Below are 22,883 nucleotides of genomic sequence, written 5' to 3' on the forward strand. Positions count from 1 at the left end.
GCGAACTTTTGGCAATTTTTCCAAATCTTAACTTGGAGGACGTCGCCGCTTCGACGCGAACTATCATTCTTGCTTCGCTTCTGAGGAGATCGTAATGTTCTGCTTCGCCGAGCAACGATCTGGAAGGGTTGGCATCGTCAATCAAGGCTTTACCTGTCGAAACGATAGCAGGTAGATCGATATTCGATCGTCCTAACCAGTAATATTATATAACCGGCCGAATCGACCATGCGCGCCGGCTGGCCTGGGCCGCGTGCGCGCGCGCGTAATAAACCGCGAGTTGCGCATATACGATCACAGAAATGACAATGCGCCTTCCAATATAGGTATCGGTAGACCCTTTCATTTTAATTTCCACAAGTTCTCGTCGTGAAGTTTAATAATTTACTGCAATACGGAATGAAGCTTTGTTCCTCGTCAATTTGATCAGAATGTCGACTTTTAAATTATTTGCAGTTGGGGGAGTGCGCATGGTCGTTACTGAGAGCTCCACTGAGGGGGAATTAACCAACTTAACAAAGAACACAGCAAATTATGACAAATAAAGATTTTACACAATACATCAAAACTTCTCAATACGGAATACCAAATCAATCTACAGTTGCAGCACTAAATTCGCGTAGATAATTTAACTATTCCACGAAAAAAGGGAACGTCAGTCAGCATTTAGAAGGGTAAAATATCGATTAATTTGAGAAAAATAAATCTTTAATCAAGTTAACTTTCCAAAACAATCATTAGATTGGTATCCATAGCACACAAATATTTAAATAATCGATCAAGCCCGAAAAATAAAAAAGATTCCTGTATTTCGGGTGATATGAAAAATCAAACGTACAGTCATTGATTAACTTTGAATGCTAAGGACAAAAATGATATTTCTTCGTTAAATCTACACGCCACAAAATTGATTGACATAGTTAATATCTAAAATGATCTTAAAGCAGAATCCATTATCTATCCCACTGCTAAGGTTAGACAGTCAGACTGCTTCAACTCGCACAGCAAAATATAATATGGGTGGAACACAAAGTAGCCGACTGTTCAATGACAGTTATTCTCACGAAAAGTGTAAAATGAAATAATTGATTGGGGCATGGATGTTGGATTAAGTAAAAAATCGCCCGATTGACAGAGTTCACTACAGGTGACGAAAATTTCTTCTTTTTTAGAAGAGTATTTACGCCACCTAGTCAAGGTTTTCAAAACAAAATTACAATATGGTTAAACCCCAGACCTAATTGCTTGCCATGCACTACTGATAGGACAGGCATTTTTACAAGGAGAGAAAATAATTTTACTTAAAAAACAATCCACACTTAACTAACACTCCTCGAAATGTGCCCACTTTAAATTGAAATGGTTAATGATCCTAGAGTTTAGAATGTAGAAGATTATGTCAGTTGAACGGTTTGGACTGTTTTATTTCCGTAGCCAGTTGCTTGGCAGGGAGGTCGGCGTTGGATACCGCCAGTCGGTTCAAATGTTCTGTTATTTCGTGCAGATCTTCTTCCTTTGTAATACTGCTACTCAGCAATCTGAGAGAGGTTATTTATAATCCACCATGTTCCATGGAATTGGATAGTCTAAAAAGTTAAAATAAACCCCGCCACGACACATGTGACGGGAACTGAATATCAAATTTTGCGAGACGAAAATATCATTATATTTGGAATATTTAAACATATTAAATGTCACACCGATATAATAGTGGTATAACGTGCAGTTTTACTTAATGATTGATATAACATCTGTTGTTTTTAAATAGGTTCATAGTTGTGGGATGTCTGGTAACACCAGCTGTAGATCACACTTCAATGACTTTATAAATTACTATCATATCTCAGTTTTTATGGTATAAACGTTATTTATTTATGTCAAAATAAATATGATCGTCCTTTTCTAAAAATGTAGAATTCCTGAAAATAAACATCACTGATAACTCTGACAACATTTTTTGTCGTAAGCTAAGATTCCGAGGTAGAATAATAAATAATCAATTGAATGGCACACTATCTTACTAAACAATTGAAAACAACTGCTGATTTTAACTTTTTAATTGTTTTTATTTAATATTGGGAATATTATGTATAATTAATTAATACCTGATGATGTTAAGCGCGAGTATTCGAACGTTAGGATTAGTATCGTCGGTCAGGGAGCCCTCACAAAACTTTAGAACTTTCTCAGAGACAAGAGAGGAGCCGTCTCCTTGCGTGTGTATTATCTGTGGTAATAATCACAATCTGGTTATCTGATCTGTTTTATAGTATGTAGTATTGCTACCTATCACAATTATACAGTTCATATTAGAATGGTAATCTTATATTTGATCCTTCGAACAGCTGTTGAGCAATGAAACGCAAACATAATCTTAGCAAAATGAATATATTTCTTTTATCTTCAGCATTTAATCAGTCACATAATCTGAGAATATCAATGGTTAGTTTGAAAATGTCAAAAATTCTCATCAAAAATGTAGTAAAGTCTCAAAAAATTCTCAAAAAATTATCAAAAAATTAATTTAGCATCTCGTAAAAATGGAATAGTTTAAAATCGGAACAAAATTAATCGCATATACTATAATAATGTGGAGTCTGCAGTAGTTCATTAAATCAAAAAGACGCAATTCAAAAATTGATAGACTGCATATATAAACAAAAAATGGACGATTTAAAAATAAAATTCGGGACACCATGAAAAATTAACTTCCAGAAACGGAATTCACATTGTTCAGGCCAAACGGATAAAGTGTCTTCAATTTGTTAATATAAAACTGTTCTGACTTTCTAATATTATCTGGGGATGTAGAACACAAAATATCAAAATGGAAACTTTCATTGAAAACAGATCTCTCCCTCAAATTATGAACTGAAAAAAGATGTGCCCCTAAAACATTCTCGTCATCAAAATCTCTGTGGCTCTCAACATTCCCCTTACTACTCGCCTCTAAAATCTCATAATATTTACTGCGATGACCATTCACACGTTGGCTGAGGCTGGTGACTGTTTTTCCCACGTATACGTTATTAACAGTACAAAGTTTGCATGTCGCGCCGTACACAATGTTGCGTGTCTTACAGTTACCACCTTGAGTTCTGACTGAGTGTCCATTATTGGAGACCATGGAATTGCCACTAACAAGGTGACAAGTTTGGCAGGGTCTGCCTTTCTTCTTCTCACCAGGTTTGGTGCATGGGTCAGTTGTTCTTGACTCTGAACCTAAGAGTTAGAATGGAAGTAACTAATCTCAGCCTCTTGGCCAGAATCGCTGAATCTCGCCCCTGGACGATTAGTGGTCCCACTAGATTCCAAAGAGTCTGAACACCTGCAATCTATAATTACATGCTCACCACGTTCCAAAGAGATGTGACAGGTGCGAAAAGTTACGTACGCGCAATTAGGCCATTTCAGAAAAGTGAACCCGTTTTAAATGGATGCAGATGGTAGCTAGGAATTTAGAGTGATTCACCATTTGTATTGTGGTATGTGATTTAACATAATATTACAATCCTACAACATGAACAATCATTTACCTTTTGAATAGCGAGCCAGCCTTCGACTTGGATTTGAGGGAATTCTTTAGTCGTTGTCATTTGCAATATTAGCGGCATAATCTTACATTCAATCTGCAAAATTGAATATGTAAATGCTTTCAAAAATACATTACGCCAACAAGAAGCTCTCTGGCTAGCATTTTAATTAATGTATAAATATTAAATATCTACAAATGCTCAAATGTCATGAGCTAACGAATTTATTCTTTATGATTTATTTTCGCAATTCAAAACAAATCTCATGAACATGATGATTGATGCTAGGCATCTTTAAAAGGTAATATTATACACAAAACATCTCATAATGACATCATATTATGTTGAAATCGTGTAATTTCTGGGTTCCATATGTTGTCTGATCATATTGTTAAATACTAATGACCCCAACGTGACGCGCGAATGATCACACATCTAAGAACCGCCATCAGAAATGTCTCGCGAAATATTCTGACCTTTTCATTTTTTGTCGTCGGACACTTCAAACAGCTACGACATATAAATAAATAGATAAATAAATTGTTAAAAACTGATTTATTATTAACAAATGAGGTAAAGAGAAAGTAACCATTTGTGTGATAGTTTGAGGGTTGTGTTTTCCCTCTACGATCAGAGTACTGATGAGGCGGGGTACTTCTCCCTGGATACCGTTGTGATACTTGTACTTGTCTACCAGTCCAACTAGAGTCTGGAATAATAGTGGTGTTAAAGTGGTTAATAGTGGTTAATAGTGGTTAATAGTGGTTAATAGTGGTTAATAGTGGTGTTAAAGTGGTTAACAGTGGTTAATAGTGGTTAATAGTGGTTAACAGTGGTTAACAGTGGTTAACAGTGGTAAATAGTGGTAAATAGTGGTGTTAAAGTGGTTAATAGTGGTTAATAGTGGTTAATAGTGGTGTTAATCCGAGGGTAATCTGAGGGTAAATGAGTCTAGTAATACATGCATTCGTATCTGCACAGATGTTTGAACGAATTCATATAATCTTACAATATTGACAATAACATCAACCCATGATTGTAAAATATGCTTACAATTCTTTGTAGGTTCACAATTCAATCTTACAATCTTGAAAATAACACCAACTCTCGCTCCTGATTGCTAACTACGCTTACAGTTCATTGTATATTATCCACTATTCCAGTATCCAGCGGTATAAAAGCAACCAATAGCCCTACGATTATAGCTATCTATATGATAACAGTAGCAGACTATAAATTTCCCTGAAAATGAACTGAACCGCTACCTTAGCGATGATAAATGCAATTTTCTGCTAATTAATTAGAACCACCAGATCAAAAGAGGCCGATGAGAGATGCATCTAGATGCACTGATTGTGCAATGTGCTGGTTCTAATAAAAGAACGGAATAGTTGATTATATATTCAGAATTAGAGGCGTGAGTATTTGGTAAACTGTGGGTGTATACTGAAACATATTGTAGACAAGTAGGCGCTGTAATAGGCACTTCTATACTAGGCACTGTATATCATTAGGTACTGTAATAAGCAATAGTAGGTACTAAATAGTAGGCACTAGCACTCTATCTTTCACAAGTTATCACAAAGATGAGAGAATCCTAAAGGCCACTTTAACTGCGCTCAGGTATGTTTCGTTATATTAAGATAGATAAATTATGTCATATTATATATTATATACAATATTTTGAGTAAACATTGGCTGGAACTTCGGGCCACTCCCCAACAAAAAAGAATTTAGACAGGGACGTGGAATATATACTCAGACTCAAATTTCCCACGTACTACCATCTTTCCAGGTCTTTATTTAAGAAAATTCAGAAACATAAACTCAATAGCCACTCACAGGCCACAGCACCTCGTGTATCTAATTTCTGTGACATGTGGTGAAATAAATGACCTGTGAAATGATGTTAATGAGGTGAATAAACAGCAGTTTGTATTTGAATAACTAAAACATGTAAAAGCCTCCACAAAATATTATCTTCTCAGGTAAGATACTCCATTCTTTTATATATGTATGTATTATATTAATAATCTTCTTGTAATTCTAAGATCTATCCTGGCACAGCCACGTGAACTGTAAGCTCCTTGTTAAATTAGAGTCCCAAATAGCTGGCTAACTATCGTACACTAACATTTATAGTTGGGCCCTCACTGTAGCGAATTCCACTAGTAGCCTGATCTATTCTACTGGCCTGATCAGCAAATCAGCGGCTGAAGGGCGCTACTACAGGATAATAATAATATAACCATTGTATTGGAGGAACAGCATTTTCTGCTATGAACACCACTAACCCTAGCCTCTATTATATTAATTATTACCAATTCAGTATCCTGTATTATCTACCTATAAGGCTCCTATTGTTAATATACCTAGTTACCTTTAACCCGTTACTATATAATACATGAGCTCTGTTTGACAAAGTGTCGTACCTCATAACTTCTGCCATATAACCGAGTCTCCACGATAGCTCCATGCTCATTGCACACGACCACAATTTCCATGATGCGTATAATATATTAAGTTATTATTATTTAAATAACTGTACTAGCTGCTACCCACACTGTACACTGTACACACTATGTTCCGCCCGGATACAACCTACTATTGTTATTTTAACAAATCAGATCCACCTTTTGTTATCTTATTATAGCAGTACATGCACGTGCAGCGCGGCGTGATTATTTAACGGTTCGTTTTAAATTTCCTCGCAGATCAGTGCTTTTCCATAAAAATTATGCCCTTAAAAAGAAAGAATTATAAAAAAGGTCAGATGTTCTAAAAATCTCTTTTGTACCTAATTTTAAATTTCCTCAAAACTTTCCTCGCAGATTATCTGCCGATCCGTCGTCTTTCTGTACATGTGGGTTCACAGTTCCTACATGGTACGTATGAGCTACTGGCTTTACTGATATATAAAACAGTAAATGATATAAATTGTGACAGTAAAATAAAGGGAAGTGTTTATTTATGTGCTGTGTATACCTGACACTGTAACACGTATAGTAAGCAATGAACTAGTAGTCGTTAGTAATTACTCGTTATAACTGCAAGTCCTAACTTATTATGAAAATATGTGTAATACATTGATTTTAGTAACACAACTAGTCATGACTCATGAGGTAAATCTGCTGGCAGTCATTCCATAAACATTTTGTATAGCATAAATTGATGATTATCGTGTCTTATGCGATCCATATTCCATAGTAATCTGACAAATGGTTCAATGGATTCAGGAAATAAACTAGATTAAAATTTATTTACTGCTGGTGATAACACTCAACCTAATCAACCTAATCTCGACCCAATCTCGAACTAATCTCAAGCTAAATTCGAAGGCACGGAACAATCTGTGAAGGCACGTCTTGCGGTAGAGTAGATCGACTCTTAACTTGGTTAGATCCTAACTAAGGCGAGTAACAATGTTATCTACATTCTACATTTAAATGTGCTACTCAAGCTAGTATTTAGATACACCAAATGCAACTATTGTACAATGTAATAGTTATACATTAACATAACGTTTCAAGTGTAGAAAAATACATCAACGTTTTCTATTTAATGCCAAAGCGTGTGTAGGAATTGACTTTTATATAAGTTAGTGTAGAATAACGAAATATTTACAGTTATTAGGAGAATCTTTCATCTTACAGAGGAGTATTGTGGCTCAAACTGTCCATTATATTCCGGTTCTTGTATCGTTACTAATTGGGTGATAATTACTAGATAATTGGTGCTCCACACTGCATGAAATGTGCTTCTTAAGAACCACAAAGAAGTTATTATTGCTTTCTTGTACTTGTAGACAAGACAGCATTTTTACTCCAGAAAGTCTGTGTAGTATATAATAAGTTTAAAAGAGGACTATGTTACTTATAATAGCAAACATCAATAAGAACCAAAAAAAATCAAAAATCAATTAAACGAACGTATCCTCAATAAATAAAACATAACTAAACTGTAAATCATCATCAACAAAACCTTAAAAACATGGCAAACAAACTGTACCTGTAAAAGTGTAAGATTAACAGCGAGCTCAGTAGCAATCTCAGAGTCTCCCCTGGTCAGGCACCTGACACACCCCACACTCTTAAACACCAACATGGGCATGTCACATGACACGTAGCCTAGCAACGTCTCCAAGTGGGGACGGATACGGGGCTTGGCTACCTCGCATATGGAGAGGTTGCGTAGTGCGGAGAGAGCTGCGTGTTTTACCTGCGAGTATAGCGTGACGTTATATTATACTGTTATACTTTTTAATCATTCTTTAATAATTTAGTACTGAGGACAAATTTTATCCTCTTCAGTCTGTGTTATCTTTTATTTCTTGTCTTGACAAGCAAATATTATTAAAATTATTTCAGTCAATGATTGATAGATATTCACATTTCACAAGGATCTAAATATTGAGCCAACAGAACTGAAACATCAGGGTCCTGACACAACTTATAAACTATATCTATAAATCTAAATCGTGATCCCGATAAAGTCATCTACAGAACAGGTCATACAGCTCACTGCTCAGGAGAATTATAGAAATACCTAGTGTTGACAGAACTAAAATTAAACAACCACACTCACATTGACAAGGTACTTAACACCTACTGTACCGTGTAACCTTGATTTTAATTCAAGTTTAATGAGCGCGCTAAGCGTAACACGTGATCACTAGGTACCTGGTATATCAGAGGTGAATATATTACACGATCTTAAAATCTGGTGTATATTGTATAACTAATACTATCAGTTTATTTCTGGGCATATTTAATTTGATGGGCATGAGCTGGGAAATCGGACGTCAAATTACTAGATCTAACCGTAGAAATTAATGATTGATTGGGGGACTGGTCCGTAGTACCAGCCAATGTTTACTCAAAAGTAATATACATATAATTGAAATAAGTTAAAATATTCATCCCCGAGGGGCACGCAGATTATAATTGTGATGTTATCTATTAAAACTATTCAATTAAAATTTTATTGGTCGAGTCGACTGGCCCTGATCTGCAAACATATTTGATATTAGTAACTTTATGATGCTGCCTCACCGCAATTAGGTGTGTTATCAGTGTAGATATGCGCTATGTGGCAGTGAAATAAGGAAATGTGGAATGTGCTGTTAGAATGGCAGGTGGTTTGAAATGTTGTCCTGATTCAGATTGTTTAATTTGAGCTGTTTGAGTTTGGTTTTGAGTGATTATTGACTATGTTCTTTGTGATTTACGTAATCCAGGTAGGTTGTGGAGTAAAAATGGTGGCCATTCGTCGTTGCAGCCAGCACTTTGCAAGTCTAGTAGTACTTTTTTTGACGAATTCTTATATATGTTGATAGAAAATATACTGGATGGGCATGTAATGCGAGTGTTATGCTCTGAAATAGCGAGCATTGGGCCTTTATAAAAGATGCTAGATCTCAGGTCAGTCTGTGAGTAAATTGATAACCAGTCTAAGTTTTGTTCGTGTGTCGTTCCTTGTTTGGGTGTGTTAGGAGGGAAAAGTTCTGAAATCGATTTAGGTAACAAACTAGACATATTTCGAACTTTGTGCAGTAAAATAAGTGCGTTTTTAACGATAACCCCTTGAACGGTTAAGACCTCGTGTTCTTTAAATGCTAGTTTTGTGTGCTCTGGCAGTTTTCCGTCCTTGTAGTAGTAGTTCACATTTCCGGCCATAACTGCCCTCATACCTTGTTTTTGTTTAGCAAAAAGAGATTCTATAAGAGATTTTGAAGCAAATCCCCAGACAAGTGAGCAGAAGTTTAAATGGGACTGAACAAAACTTTGGAAAATCTGTAAACGGGCCTTCATTGGCAATTTATGTTTTATCCTGTACATCACCCCAATAAATCTTGACATCTTGCTCCTCAGTGCTTTTATGTGGTTACTCCAGTTCAGCTTTTCATCTACAATTACACCAAGAAACCGGGCTTCGGTTTTACGTTCTAATACTGTATTTTCTATTTGTACTTTAATCAATGATGGTTCTATGCGCTTTTTAGAGAAAATCATATAACACGTCTTTTTTAGATTTAGTGCTAATCCGTTGCTATTAACCCACCGTGATAATGTTTCCGTTAATTGATTGACCCTTAGCATTAGTTCTTGGACATTGGAACCGTTAATAATGATATTTGCATCGTCTGCATAAAGTATGAATTTTACCATCATGTTAGAAATACCGGGAAGATCGTTGATGTATATGACGAAAAGTAAGGGACCTAGTATGCTCCCTTGTGGAACACCATGCACAATAGGCTTGTGGGACGAATGTGAATTGTTTATTGCTACATATTGGCTTCTATCACTTAGGTATGACTTAAACCACTTTAGAGCTATTCCCCGGATGCCGTAGTGCTGTAATTTATTTAGCAGTGTAGCATGATCCAGGACGTCAAACGCTTTACTGTAATCTAATAATAGCAGTAGTGAAATTTGGTTTTTGCTAAGAGAGTGTAAAATTGTACTTTGTGCATTAAGAAGAGCATGTTCACAGGACCTTCCTGGACGGAAACCATACTGATTTTCGAATAAAGAACTATTTTTGTTAAGAAATTCTAAGACACGTCGGTGCATCAGTTTTTCGTATATTTTTGAGAAGGAACCTAAGAGAGATATGGGTCTATAATTTTCAACGTCAAGTTTAGAGCCTCCTTTATGGATGGGAGTTACTTTGGCAATTTTAAGGGCCTGTGGAAATATGCCTGTACTTAAGGATTCGTTGATAACTTTTGCTAATATAGCAAGGAAACTATCGCTGGAACTGGCTACTTTTAGTGGTTCAATTTTTGTGTCAAGGGTCGCTTTGTTCTTCAAACCAATAATAATTCTTTGAATTTCGATCGTTTCGGCAGGCTGGAGATAGATTGATTGAGAACAGGATGTGGGCAGATATTCTTGGAACCCTCCAGGGTCAAAGGTCTGACGGGCACTTATCTGAGTTTTGATGTTCGTAGCAATGTTCGAGAAATAGTCATTAAACCTTTCAGCCACGGTATCTTCAGAACTCAAAATCGACCCGTCCGAACCTTTGAGTCTTAACTGCTCAGTTTTCCTGCTTCTACCAAGTAAACCGTTGATTATTTGCCATTGTTTTTTGGAGCAGTCCTGGTATTTTTCGAATTGTTTTTTATAGTATCGTTGTTTGGCAATGTTGACATGTTTTTTACAGAAAAGTTTTAGCTTTTTATAGGCCTCTATATTATTCATTGTAGGTTCAAGTACTTTACTATGATAACTTTCTTGTTTCCGCGCACATGCTTCTTCAAGCCAGGGTAGTATCCAGGGTTTAGTATTAGAACGCTCGTGCTCACGGCGAATATGATTGATTTTTAGTGGATAGGCAGTGTTATAGTGCTTGGTGTATATATCTGCAAGTTTTCCGTATTGCAGACTAGCGTCGTCTGTACTTAATATCTCGTCCCACGTTTCCCCATCGATGAGTTCCCTAAAAGCAGCATTGTTGGCCTCATTTATGACACGTGTTTCATAACTAAGTTTAGGTTGTGTGTTAGTGGGTAGCCTGAGATGTTGTTGCGAAGAGTTACTTAGTTTAAAAGTGGTAACGATAGCAAGATGATCCGATAAATCCACCGTTACAACGTTACTGCTTATTGTGTTACTTATATTATTTGTGTAGACATGATCAATTAAGGTAGCACTATGATCGGTGACTCGTGTCGGCCTTGAAACCGTCTGAACAAATCCATACTTGGCAAGGAGGTCTATGAGGTTCTGTCCAGAAATATCAGTTTTGAATTTTATAAGATCAATGTTCGCGTCTCCAAAAAACATGATATGCTTGCGAGAATGTCTATCTAGACCTCGTAGCACCTTTTCCAAAGAATTTAAGAAGTTCTGAGTACCTTTAGATGGGGACCTGTAAAAGTTTATCAATACTTTTGTTTGGTTTGTGCCTTTGCAATTATGCACCTTAACTAATTGAAATTCAGCGCACGTGTCATCGGGATCTGTGGTTGCCTTAAGATTTTCTATATTTTCGGGATCACAAACCCTCTTATTAATGTAAATTACAAGGCCACCACCTTTTCCTGATTTGCGTAATGGTTCCTGAACAATAGGCTCGTGAAACCCTTCAATTTTAATGTCGGAGATTCCGTTTGGTAATTTATCTAACTTCAAATTGGTTTCGTTAAGACACAAAACGTCATACTTAGTATAACTGTCGATTTCTTCACGGAAGTATGTGATGTTCTTTACTAATGATCGCACATTAAGAGAAAACACTTTCAGTTCATCACGGGAGGAACTTTTAATGTTCGATGGCTGCTGATACTTACAATTGGTTAATATATCGCTGATTTCGTTCCAGTATTGGTAACTTTCATCGTTATCCTGATCTAAAGCGTTACCAATCAAATCTAAACCATGTGAGCGGTCGTATGGATTGAAAAGAGCAGTGATTCGGCTGCTACAGTCCATAAAAAGATCATAAGATGTCACATAATAACCTGGGATTAACGACTCACAGCACTTTATGCAGCCTAAATTATCTCTAAAACACTTTTTATGAATGTACTCATCGCACCATGGACAAAACCTAATGTTTAATCTAGAATAACAAAACCCGTTACAGGCCATGCACTTTGTTTTAAAATTAGTCTTGTTAACACTACTTTTTTTATTCGTCGGGACATCAGAGGCATTGATTGGGAGAATTGAGCTTATGCATTCGTAGCAGAACCATGGGTTCCCAGAATTTATAATGTGCCGGGCATCGTTTTTTGATAGTTTCTGGCATTTTAAATGTTTACGTTCAGCACATAGGTCACAAATTAGGTCAGGAGAACTTTTAGGGATACGAACATAGCATTTGTCGCAATTGGGCTGTGAGCCGTGTTGCCTATGATTACTTCCCTCCACTTTCAGTGACAGAATAAAGTAAGAGTTGAAAACAGATTAAATAAATGAAATAAAAACTGAATAAAGAAAAATTGATATTAATAAATAATCTGATGGGTGTAGACAGTAGGCTGGTCAGATCCGTTTGCAAGAACTTTCAGTTCTGTGTGCAAGACAAGATCGTGACGGTTGGGCCTATTTACTACTTAAAAACTACAGATTATTATCTGCTCAAAATCAACAGGCTATGCAACTAGTTCTCTTAAAGAATTTGATAATAAATAACAGAAAAGATTGACTAATGCGAGGGGCGCACGGACTGTGGATCAGTCATAGTCTGTCAGAAGTCGGTAGTTGGGTAGATTGTCGATGTGATTTTTCGTTTTCTGTATCATGTGTACAATGTAATGAGATGTAATAATATACAGTAGGCCTCGTATTTTGTTTTATAAATGGAGTATTAAACGATGCGATTAAGGGACTGTAATTAGAATGACTGATAAGTGTAAAGCCGAGATTACTGATAAGGCGAAATGTTGTGACAGGTGTAAGTGAGTTGCGATAATATTAGTATTCGACGTGTTTTGAAAATGTTATGCTACGTTGGCTTAATTTGAAATATGATTGCAGATCAGTCCTTTTACAAATTGATCATAGTAGTTGTATGTGTTTAACTCTCAGCCGAAACCGCAACTATTCATATAGTTGTTACATATATCTAAAAATGGACGTCTTAGAGGTAGTGATCCTTTACGAAATCCTAAGCTCAGTAAAATCAAATTTATCCAGCATGTCGTGAGAACAGATTTGCCAGTGTTATTTAAATGTAGGCCATCCCGTGCAAGGTGGGGCAAACCGAAATTCAAATTGTCAAACAAAAGAAAGTTGGGCGAGCGTAGTGAGAGATGAACAAGCAGCTCGTTCAGGTTGTTAATACTGTCATTCAGCTCATGGTAAGGGTCTGCATTCAAGTTGACTGGTGATATGGCGTCGAAGATGAATTGAGTGCCAGAGTGACTTATGAAATATTTTAGGTGGTCATGCAGGGTCATAGGATCAGCATGACCGAATCTGAGGTCGTTCACTCCGGCACTGATGAGGACTAGATCAGATTGTTCTATTGAGGCTTGGTGTTGTGCTAAGTCTCTCAGATGGAAGAGATCTTCTCTGAACGCAATGATCGGCTCTTTGAGGAGAGAGCAGTCGAATGTACGGTTCTTGGAGTCAGACAGTATAAGAACTCGCCGAAGTCGTTTCGGTGTTGGGTGGTCCTTGTGTGGTGATGATAGGCCTGACGACAAGGAGCCTCGTTGGGGACGTCTGCTCTTCTTGACTGTACCGGGGTCCTCTAGCAGTCTGAAGGTAATGCTCAATCGGGGCCCCTCAAATTTCTCTTCAGGGATTCCTGGAACGGAGTGATCCCATTCATCCTGGCTTTGTCTGGACATGGTATAGAGAGAACCATGAGTAGCTGTGAATGTCTCCTTCTTGTACTCTCCAGGGATCTTCCTCCGAAATACCACTTCTCTAGGACAGCCGAGTGACAGAGTGATGATGTTACTATCCCTACTGATACTGGGTTCGTTGTCTGAGTGGGGTGGAATGCAGGAGCGGGGAGAATCGTATGAGGTGACCATGGCTGAGTTGAAATTAAGATCTGGATATTCGGTCTTAAGAACATTAGCAATTTCACTCAAATATGACGATTTTGAAATGTCTCTAGCATGATGGGAACCGCCGGAATAGCGATATGAGAACTGACCATAGTAGGCAACACGTCTATTAGGAAAAGTACGGTCATAAGTTACGTCATCGTTCAGCGCAGAACTCGTAAATGTGTCAAAATGTGCACCATCAAGTGTCTCAAACGGTAGTGTACCTAAGTTTGTCGAGTTACCGTGTAGTCCTTGGCTGTGTAGTCGTTGGCTGGGCGGTGGGGGGATAGGCGTCTGCTGAGGGCTGCAGGGTGGTTGAATAGCTGTGGTAGTTGTTGAACTGAGAGTTTGGCCAATGTCTTTTTGAAGTCCTTTCAACTGCTTACTAGCGTCCTCCGTGTGCCTCGTAATGATTTCAGTTAAGTTTTCAACACAATTAGATAACAAGTTAAATAAAGAATCTTGTTCTTCGCCAATAAATTGTTGGAAATGCTCTCTTAGGGCCACACGAGCTTCGTCAATGTCCTTTTTACTACGAGTTTTACGTGGCAGATTCTTGATAAATTCAGGATTCAAAATAAGGTTGCTCTCCCTCATTATCTGATCTTCATCTAGCTTGTCGACTAGCTCTAGGCTGGTCAGCGCTGAGAATCCCCCTAGCCGTTTTGGTTCAGGTTCCATTATCAAAAACTTACTTTACTGGAAAGTTTGTGGCAGCTTTATGTAATTGGACGGTTCTGATTCCCGTACCGCCTAGCCTCAGTCTGTCAGTCGTAGTTAGTTACCACAGTCCACGTCACAAGCACATGCAATTTAGCTGTTATCTACATACAGATAAGAGTGGACAAACGTACTACAGAAAGAAATGTGTGTAATGATGATAATAACTTTATGTTCTTCGATTTGACAAGTTTTAAAGTTGTAACCGGTAGGATATAATATATTTGAGTATTAGAACAGTTTAATGAAGTTGTGTCTAAGAGTTAAGAGACTTTTAACTGTTACCCATCTGCCATGAAACATGCCTTATAGGGCAGTATAGAGTACAATCTACACGGGTATTTGATTGCTTTGGATTGCTCAATGTTACAAACTGGTCCATAGATTGGCTTTATCAGTACATAGAACATAGAATATTTACATCTGCACTGTAGGCAGCTGGCAGGTTCATAATAACAAAATATTTTCAAATTATTGCTGTCTTCCGCTCATCTGTTGATTTTGAAGCTTCAACGCTCACCAGAAACACTCTCAGAGGCCATGCATATAATTTTGGAGACTTGAATGCATTCTAGACCATAATCTAATGATCAATTAAGATACGAATTGGATCAAATTCCGCACTCTTTGTTCAGCTGACTCCTTTATAAGTAGATTCATGAACTTATAATGGTCATGCTTTGTTGCAAAGGAAATCATGCACAGTGAGAATGACAAGAGCAGCGTGTAAACTGCGTACAATCCTGAGTGATAATTTAAAAGAATGTAAGATCCAAAATTATACTACACCATGGACTAATGTGAGGTATGAAGTTAGCCCGAAGAATTTAATACTCCGTGTATTAGAGACTGGAAGAATTGGCCGTGTTTAAGGAATTCCGGGAAATGTTTCGGCAATGATCAAGTATTCCGTGATCATAGCATGTAACAAAATGCTTGAAATTCCGTTAGTCAGGTTAATAAGGTAATTTTGTTAATAACTGGTATTGAGACTATAACATCGGTCCGATAAGTAATACTAAGCAGTCCTAATCAGTTGTAATAATTAGCTGTGATAATACAGGGTTACAGATCTGGATATGGAAAGAAACATTTTAAAAGCGACTTGATAATTTAAAAAAGTTAAGTAAGTTGGATGATGGATCTGCTCATATTGTGTACCTCGACAATAACATAAATAAATCTAGTATATAGTCCAAGTTCTTATCTTATATTCTTTTAAGAATTTAAGATAAGAACTTGGACTATAGTACAATCTAAGTTAAAACTTATATTCTTAACTCAAGTTACGGTAAATTAATTAGCAAATCAACCAACTAACCTTAACGAGCATCTCATCGGAAGTATAATCACATGCCAGCACTTTGAACAGGGTCTCCACCAGGTCAGGAGTATCTACCAGCAGTGAGCTACGTAGGTCTGACGTTGCTAGGTTACCTATCACCAGTGCACCTGTTGAGGGAGACTTTATTTTAGTTTGTTTATGTAGATCATACTGTAGGTAAAGATATTGATTAAAGAGGTGTTTTAGACTTAACGTTATCTTTGAGCTATCGACATTCGACATTCGACGATTTTTAGAAGAAAATTATCAATGCAAGACTTATGGATTATATCAAATACATAATATTAAATACATATGAAATACATATATATTATATAGATAAACCGTCAACCGATAATTCCAGTTTCCAGTCAGAAAAACTACCAAGTAGAAAATCTACGTCGCTAATAGTAATACCTGTTCCCTTCAAGTGCTCCTGGTATCCCTTCATCCAGTCCATAGCTTCTTTAGTGAGATCCAGAGCAGTGTCTTCAAACACAAGCTGGGCTATCCCATCGTGTGACACAACCAGAACCAGAATCTGAAACATAATTAATGTAATTACATAATTACTGTTTATTCAGTTGGTTAATTAGTGATGTAATTGTATAATGGAAGGTGAGGATGGTGATGGGAGTAAAAATCTCCGTTCATGATAACGGTGGGGGACCAGGTGAAACAAACCATTCTACTGTCATTAACTCTATCATTCCAATTTTCTGTCCAACCTTTCGTGACTCCTTTTGATATTGTCCCAGTTTTTGTTGACCATTTTACTATCGTTCAGGATTGTGGCAGATGAACTACAGAAACTAAACTTAATAATGCTTGAGGATTTACTAAACACGGTAAAATCGTGACAGATAAACTAAGTTGTCTTCGAAGGACCTCTAATAAAAGCAACACTACTTCTCATTAGAATTCAAATCTAGGATCTTGGAAGCTAAAACGTTCAGAGATAATAGTTGAGAATAATAATTGATTGAATAAATCGTATCGATATTAGTAATTTTTGAGTTTTAAACATTTTGACTTTTCTTGCTTAACCAATTATATCATGATAACCAACAAAGCTATTAAACTTGCAATAGAGTAAATAGTTCACTATAAATTGGATTTGGTAGGACAGAACTAAGACAGTACAAACAGTACATAAATCAAATATCAGCTGACGAGGGCAATCTCATAATTACCTGAAAAATTGTTATGCATGACAATGCATAAGATCTCGAATATCAGGACTTGAGCTTTTCTTACAGAATTCACGGCGATATATTTTAACAAATAAGTAGCTCCCTCTAAACTCAGTTAGCATAGTAGTGTTCAGTGGGCGCATATTTGGCAGAATTCATCATAATATCATCATTAAGTTATGTAGAAGATTATTTGATTATGTATCGTATGACATACCGCACATGTGCATTGTGCATGCCCCCAGTCTTAACTCAACTCAGTCATAAAAGACATGATCTTGTGATGAATATCTCTTTATTAAAATAAAATTACATCTTCAATAAATTTGTAAAAACCCACCTCACTAGCGATCCGTTCAATGGCGGCAGTGTCAGTTTCGTCCAGAGAGGTATTAATAATCTCAACTATTTGGTTCAGCACCCCTGACTGGTAGAGCTGCATCTGTATCAGGGGCTTCTCCAACAAGTTGAAGTTTCCCAACACGTCCAGCACTGCTTCTTTTACCTGTTAACAGTTTCGTTTTAATTGTACAGTTACACACAGTGTAGATTGCGGTAAACCGTACCTCATCCAGAAAGTTCTAAATTTCCTCTCAGTATAATGTCTTATGCCCTAAAAAATTCACTTCTGACTGCCGGTCAGGCTGCCGTGTTTCTGGATGTGGGTAGACCGTACATGGTACAAGCTATCCCAGCATTGATTACTCCTCAATAAAAACCGATCAGACCATACTATGCCATGATCGAGCCAATTAGTGCCGCCCCGATGGTGTCATATTATTATTTTACAGCAAATATCTTTTACCAACACCTTCTCTTATAATTAGATAATTGGACCAAAGATTTAATTAAATGATTAAAATGACAAATTTTAAATGTTTCAGAATGTTGAACTCTGAAAACATATATAAATAAGTTGCTACAATATATTATTATGTGTGTAAGTTTAAGTTGAATTAAAGAAATGATTAAAATACAATGGTAGTTTGTAGGTTAAGCTAATTTTTGATCTATCATAGAATTGATAAAAACAAATTCCATTTCTATCATAATTAATTGACATCTCAGAATTCTTAGCTCCGTGAAATTGTAGAATTAAAAATTAAATTTCACAAATAATCTCCTACAGCTGCTGACTTCAAGAATTATAAATCATTCAAGAGTTGAATGGTCAGATAAATAGTGATCAGGTACAATGTACATTAGAGGGGGGAGACGAAACACGTTTTACAGCTGTTAAATTTCAATTAAACTATTACAGGTGCCTCAAACTCCGAGCAGACTGCAAGAGCTAGAGGTAAGTTGTTCGCAATAATGGAGTAACCACTGATCATAGGACCAGGGGTCAGTCTACACACACCACAACCATCTGACAATTTCCCACAAAATCAAGATTTAATGTTGTTTTAGGAGTTCATGAGAAGAAAAGTACATCGAAACAAGTAAGTTTTGGTGATCATTGTTGTCACGAAGCAATAAATTTCTAAATTGAGCCATAAGTGCAGTAAATTTGTAAAATGTAAATTTACATCTAAAATGTAAATTTCATCTTATAAAATCGGTTTGATTCTTATGAAGGCTGGTTTGCGTTTGAGTAATTTTGTATTTAAAACCTTGTCTCTTTAAACCAGTTCCCATGTTGAATAATAATTCCCAAAACAAAGTTCAATAATAAATTGTATTAAATAAATTAAATATTAAACGTTTAATATATTACATCATAATTATTAATTACTCATAAATTTCATTATACTATTATATTAAAATATATATAGGCTAATAATTGCACAGTGTGGAGTTCAAAGAACGAGATTCATTGTTCAACTATTAAGGTGGTCGATTATAAAAGTTAATGTGTTCTTTGCCAAATGTCAACAATTGTCGTGGGTAATGGATGTTCGGATATTAAACCACTACTGTAAGTAAAACTTATAAGATGTTGACATGCTCTAAAATTTACATCGCTTGACACGTGTCATACCATTAATAGGGAATTTGAAATTCGTTATTTTAGATGTACGATGGCCTTCTAACACCCGCAGTTTAATAACTGTACGTAATGTAATGAACGTTGTGAACACTGAACATGTCTTACCAAGTCCTTCCTTAAAACACTACTTATTTAACTTACAATAAAACCTGAGTTATTTCCTCAGAACTTATAAAAGTATTATATTATTATCTGTTGGGAAATGTACCGCATTCTCCACATACCACAGGTCAAACCAGACTGTAGACGGGAAATTAAGTTTGACTCACTGTGTCGTCATCCTTTTGTGTTTTGAGAATGTCTGATGCAATTGGAGCCAGGTTCAGTTGTATAGCTGCTTCTGTTATCTGAGAAAGCCATGTTTTAGGGAGCATTCCTAAAATTCCAATGAAATTAAAAATAGATTTCATAATAATAATTTCGGAATAATTGCATAAAGTTTAAGAACTATGTTAACAGTAAAAATAACCAAAAAAATTGATGAATTAAAATTAAAATTTTACTACCCCCATCTTACCTCCTCCCCGTGGTCGAGGAAAGCAGCTATAATATTCAGAACAAACCGCAACACAGTACCATCTGTACTGTATTTCAGGTATTCTACCAGTATCGGCAAACTCTTCAACTTTATCGCCTCTTTCTGGACCTGCAACATTTTAAAACCATGTTATTGGTTAAGAAGGTAACTTATCACAATGACGTGTACTTGAACCATTTATATCCTATAAAATCAAGGATAATTGATACCAGTGAATCAGATTGCAGGTAATTCCGTCAAGTGGGTAAAGATAATGTAGGATTAATAGAGGGATAATTCTTAACTCTATTTCAGTAGCCTATTATGGTATTTATTATAGTACTCCATTTTAAACAAAGAGTACGACGCAGGTGCACTGTATAATATTATATAATAATATCCCCTTGATTTGAGACTATCAGACTCACACGTAACACTGTACTACATTACTGGTTGAGCGAACAATACACCCACCACTATATTATGTCTAATTCGTGCTTTTGTTCTCAGGGAATATCCTCAACCCATACGGTCTTTGAGAATCAGGTTCAAAATATCACATTAATTACAACATGTATTAAATAACATGTGTAACATGTAAATAACATGTGTTGTGTAACATGTAAAGTAAATGACGCTGATGATCCCGGGATCATTTAAAGGATATAGGAAAAGCGCTATTGATTGATCCAGGTAAAGGACCTTTTAGGGCTTTTAGCCTGGATCTAACAATTGGCTCGGTGCCGATCCAGAACCCAATTCTTTCAAACTTAATTAATTGAACAAACCTCCTCGTGATCCATACAGATGGTATGCAGTGACCCGCACAACATGTAGTGTACATCATTTTGGGATGTAACAGTAGCTTCTTCTGGCATTAGCTGCAGAGAAGGATCTTTAGTATTATTTACTTTAATAGTAAGGTATTAGTAACTTTAGTAAAGTGTTTAGTAGTATTACAGTGGGTTACATTAATGATCCCAATTGTGCGGTGAATATATTGTTGATTTGTAACTGTGTGTAGGATTATACAGTGTAATTAAGAGGAAGTGTAAGGAATGTAATGGTTTTATTATTAATGAGGATTAGAGAGTACCTACTGTAAAGTTGTTACAGTATAATTAGCATTATAATGACTAACTATTATTGTATGAACAGTATTAATAGCTTTGTCATTGTTCAGCTACTGGCACAATTAAAGTACCATGATTTGATGTGCTCAGCATTGTAATGTTGTGGGGTTAATATCATAGAAGTGGTGGGATCACTGCGTCATAATATCATCACAGAAATATAACTATAATATCATTATACGGTATAGGTAAGGAAACATTAATACTCATTATGCTTCACTGTTACAATAAAGTAATGAACTAACAGGCCAGGGCCCAGGGTTACATGTTGCCAATAATGTAATACTTTGCTCTTATTTTACAAAGCAAGCATGATAAATTAAAATGAATCCCGCTTGAATAACCAATAAAGCAATAAGTCACAAGTCACATCGTGTGTACTTAAATATTTACTTATTGCACCTTCAAAACGGTTAAAGCCTAAATTCTAACAAACTAACGAAATATTCATATTTTAAATAATTATTTTCAAGTCATGACAGCAGGTTCAGATAAAAATAAATAAAAATAAAATGTTCAATCTAAAATTCGAATAATTTACCTCATTGAGCCTGTTGACGAGAGCATTGACTCCTCCCTCACTCAACACTATATCTCTACCTGATGTGCTTTCAAAGCATATGTTACCCATTGCTCGGCACGCCTGGCGGAGCACTCGTGGGGCACTGTTGTGCACCATTGCAACTAATGGTGGTATCACCTGGGTGGATGTAATGTTACTAAGACAACTAATAACCCCTCATATTCACCCACAAATCTGATTCACACTGATTGGATCTAATGTCTGATTTGTTTAAATGTCGTTTCAATTAATTGGCCTGAAAACTAAACACCCAGAAACCCATATAATCAGCACTTTTAAGTGTAGTTGTTTATAGTTAGGTCCTGTGCTGTGTATATTATTATTAACCATTGATAAGGTGCTACATAGAGTTCTGTGTGTTCAGACTCCCCACGGCCCACATGGGGATGGGGTGGACACCTGTGTCATTATCATACCATGTCAAAACAAACCATACATTATATCATCATTAGTTGTGTTCTTGACTTGAACTAATGATAACTAATAGCTTGGGAGTTCAATAGTTCTAGAGTTTAATGGGCTGATGACTTTACTTTTACTTTAAGAAAACTAATTGGTATTTCAACATTTTTGATGGGGGGGATACAACGGTCATTAATGTGCATTAATGGGCATTAATGTGCATTAATGTATTATATGTATATTTCAGCAAAATTCTATAATACTGACATTAATGACCGTTGTATGCCCCCCTTTTTGATAACGGTAAATGCTTAGTGCTTACTAACATCAGATATATAAAAACTCAAGTGTGACAATAACTTGTATAAAAAAGGACAAAATATTGCAAATGGACTCACAGCTTGTTGCACCATGATGATTCTATTATCCTCAGATTTTGCCATCTCTGCGATTATTTCAGCTGCCTGCTCAGCTCGACCCGAGGTCGTGCTGAGCAGTTCAGCTAGCCTCTCAATAATCCCATCTGTCAATAATTCTGAGCCTGCCTGCAATTAAATAAATAAATGACTGATAGTGTGTTATGTGTACACTGTAGAGTCGTCAATGAGATGATATTATGAGCAGTATAGAAATTTGACAATTATAAATGACACCTATTGTGAGTAAGTGATCTTCACTGATTGATGTCTTATTAAACAAAGTTAATATAATTCACTCCTTAGACATTTAAACAATTATACATAGAATAGACATCTAACTTAATTACTAGGCATGCAATATTTTGTGTTGCAGTATAATGCAGTAGCTGCCATAATAAGAAATCGATTAATATAGGACAAGATTATAATATTGTCTAATATAATATATTATATATTACTATTAGTAATATTATAATACAGTTGTAAAATAATCTTACATAATTTAGATGAATAAAAAGTGTATCTGAGAGAACAATAATTAATAAATATTATA

The 22,883-nt window shown here is 36.1% G+C and overlaps 1 protein-coding gene across 1 annotated transcript in view; it reads right to left on the reverse strand.

The window, feature by feature from the left end:
- Nucleotides 1-532: 532 nt before the first annotated feature.
- The window catches only part of LOC134815651 (rap1 GTPase-GDP dissociation stimulator 1-B-like), a 42,927-nt gene continuing 20,576 nt past the window's right edge, over nucleotides 533-22,883 (reverse strand). The window contains exons 3-15 of the mRNA XM_063824205.1: nucleotides 22,310-22,456; nucleotides 21,468-21,626; nucleotides 20,582-20,674; nucleotides 19,794-19,922; nucleotides 19,546-19,623; nucleotides 17,627-17,791; nucleotides 16,511-16,634; nucleotides 16,091-16,221; nucleotides 7,542-7,751; nucleotides 4,123-4,242; nucleotides 3,537-3,629; nucleotides 2,106-2,227; nucleotides 533-1,538 (exon numbers count right to left, since the gene is read on the reverse strand). Of these exons, the coding sequence (XP_063680275.1) occupies nucleotides 1,400-1,538; nucleotides 2,106-2,227; nucleotides 3,537-3,629; nucleotides 4,123-4,242; nucleotides 7,542-7,751; nucleotides 16,091-16,221; nucleotides 16,511-16,634; nucleotides 17,627-17,791; nucleotides 19,546-19,623; nucleotides 19,794-19,922; nucleotides 20,582-20,674; nucleotides 21,468-21,626; nucleotides 22,310-22,456 (1,710 nt within the window). The 3' untranslated portion in view covers nucleotides 533-1,399. The remainder of the gene's footprint in view (nucleotides 1,539-2,105; nucleotides 2,228-3,536; nucleotides 3,630-4,122; nucleotides 4,243-7,541; nucleotides 7,752-16,090; nucleotides 16,222-16,510; nucleotides 16,635-17,626; nucleotides 17,792-19,545; nucleotides 19,624-19,793; nucleotides 19,923-20,581; nucleotides 20,675-21,467; nucleotides 21,627-22,309; nucleotides 22,457-22,883) is intronic.

Source organism: Bolinopsis microptera, chromosome 5 (assembly GCF_026151205.1).
Source record: "Bolinopsis microptera isolate Bmic1 chromosome 5, MBARI_Bmic_1.0, whole genome shotgun sequence".
Classification (NCBI taxonomy): domain Eukaryota; kingdom Metazoa; phylum Ctenophora; class Tentaculata; order Lobata; family Bolinopsidae; genus Bolinopsis; species Bolinopsis microptera.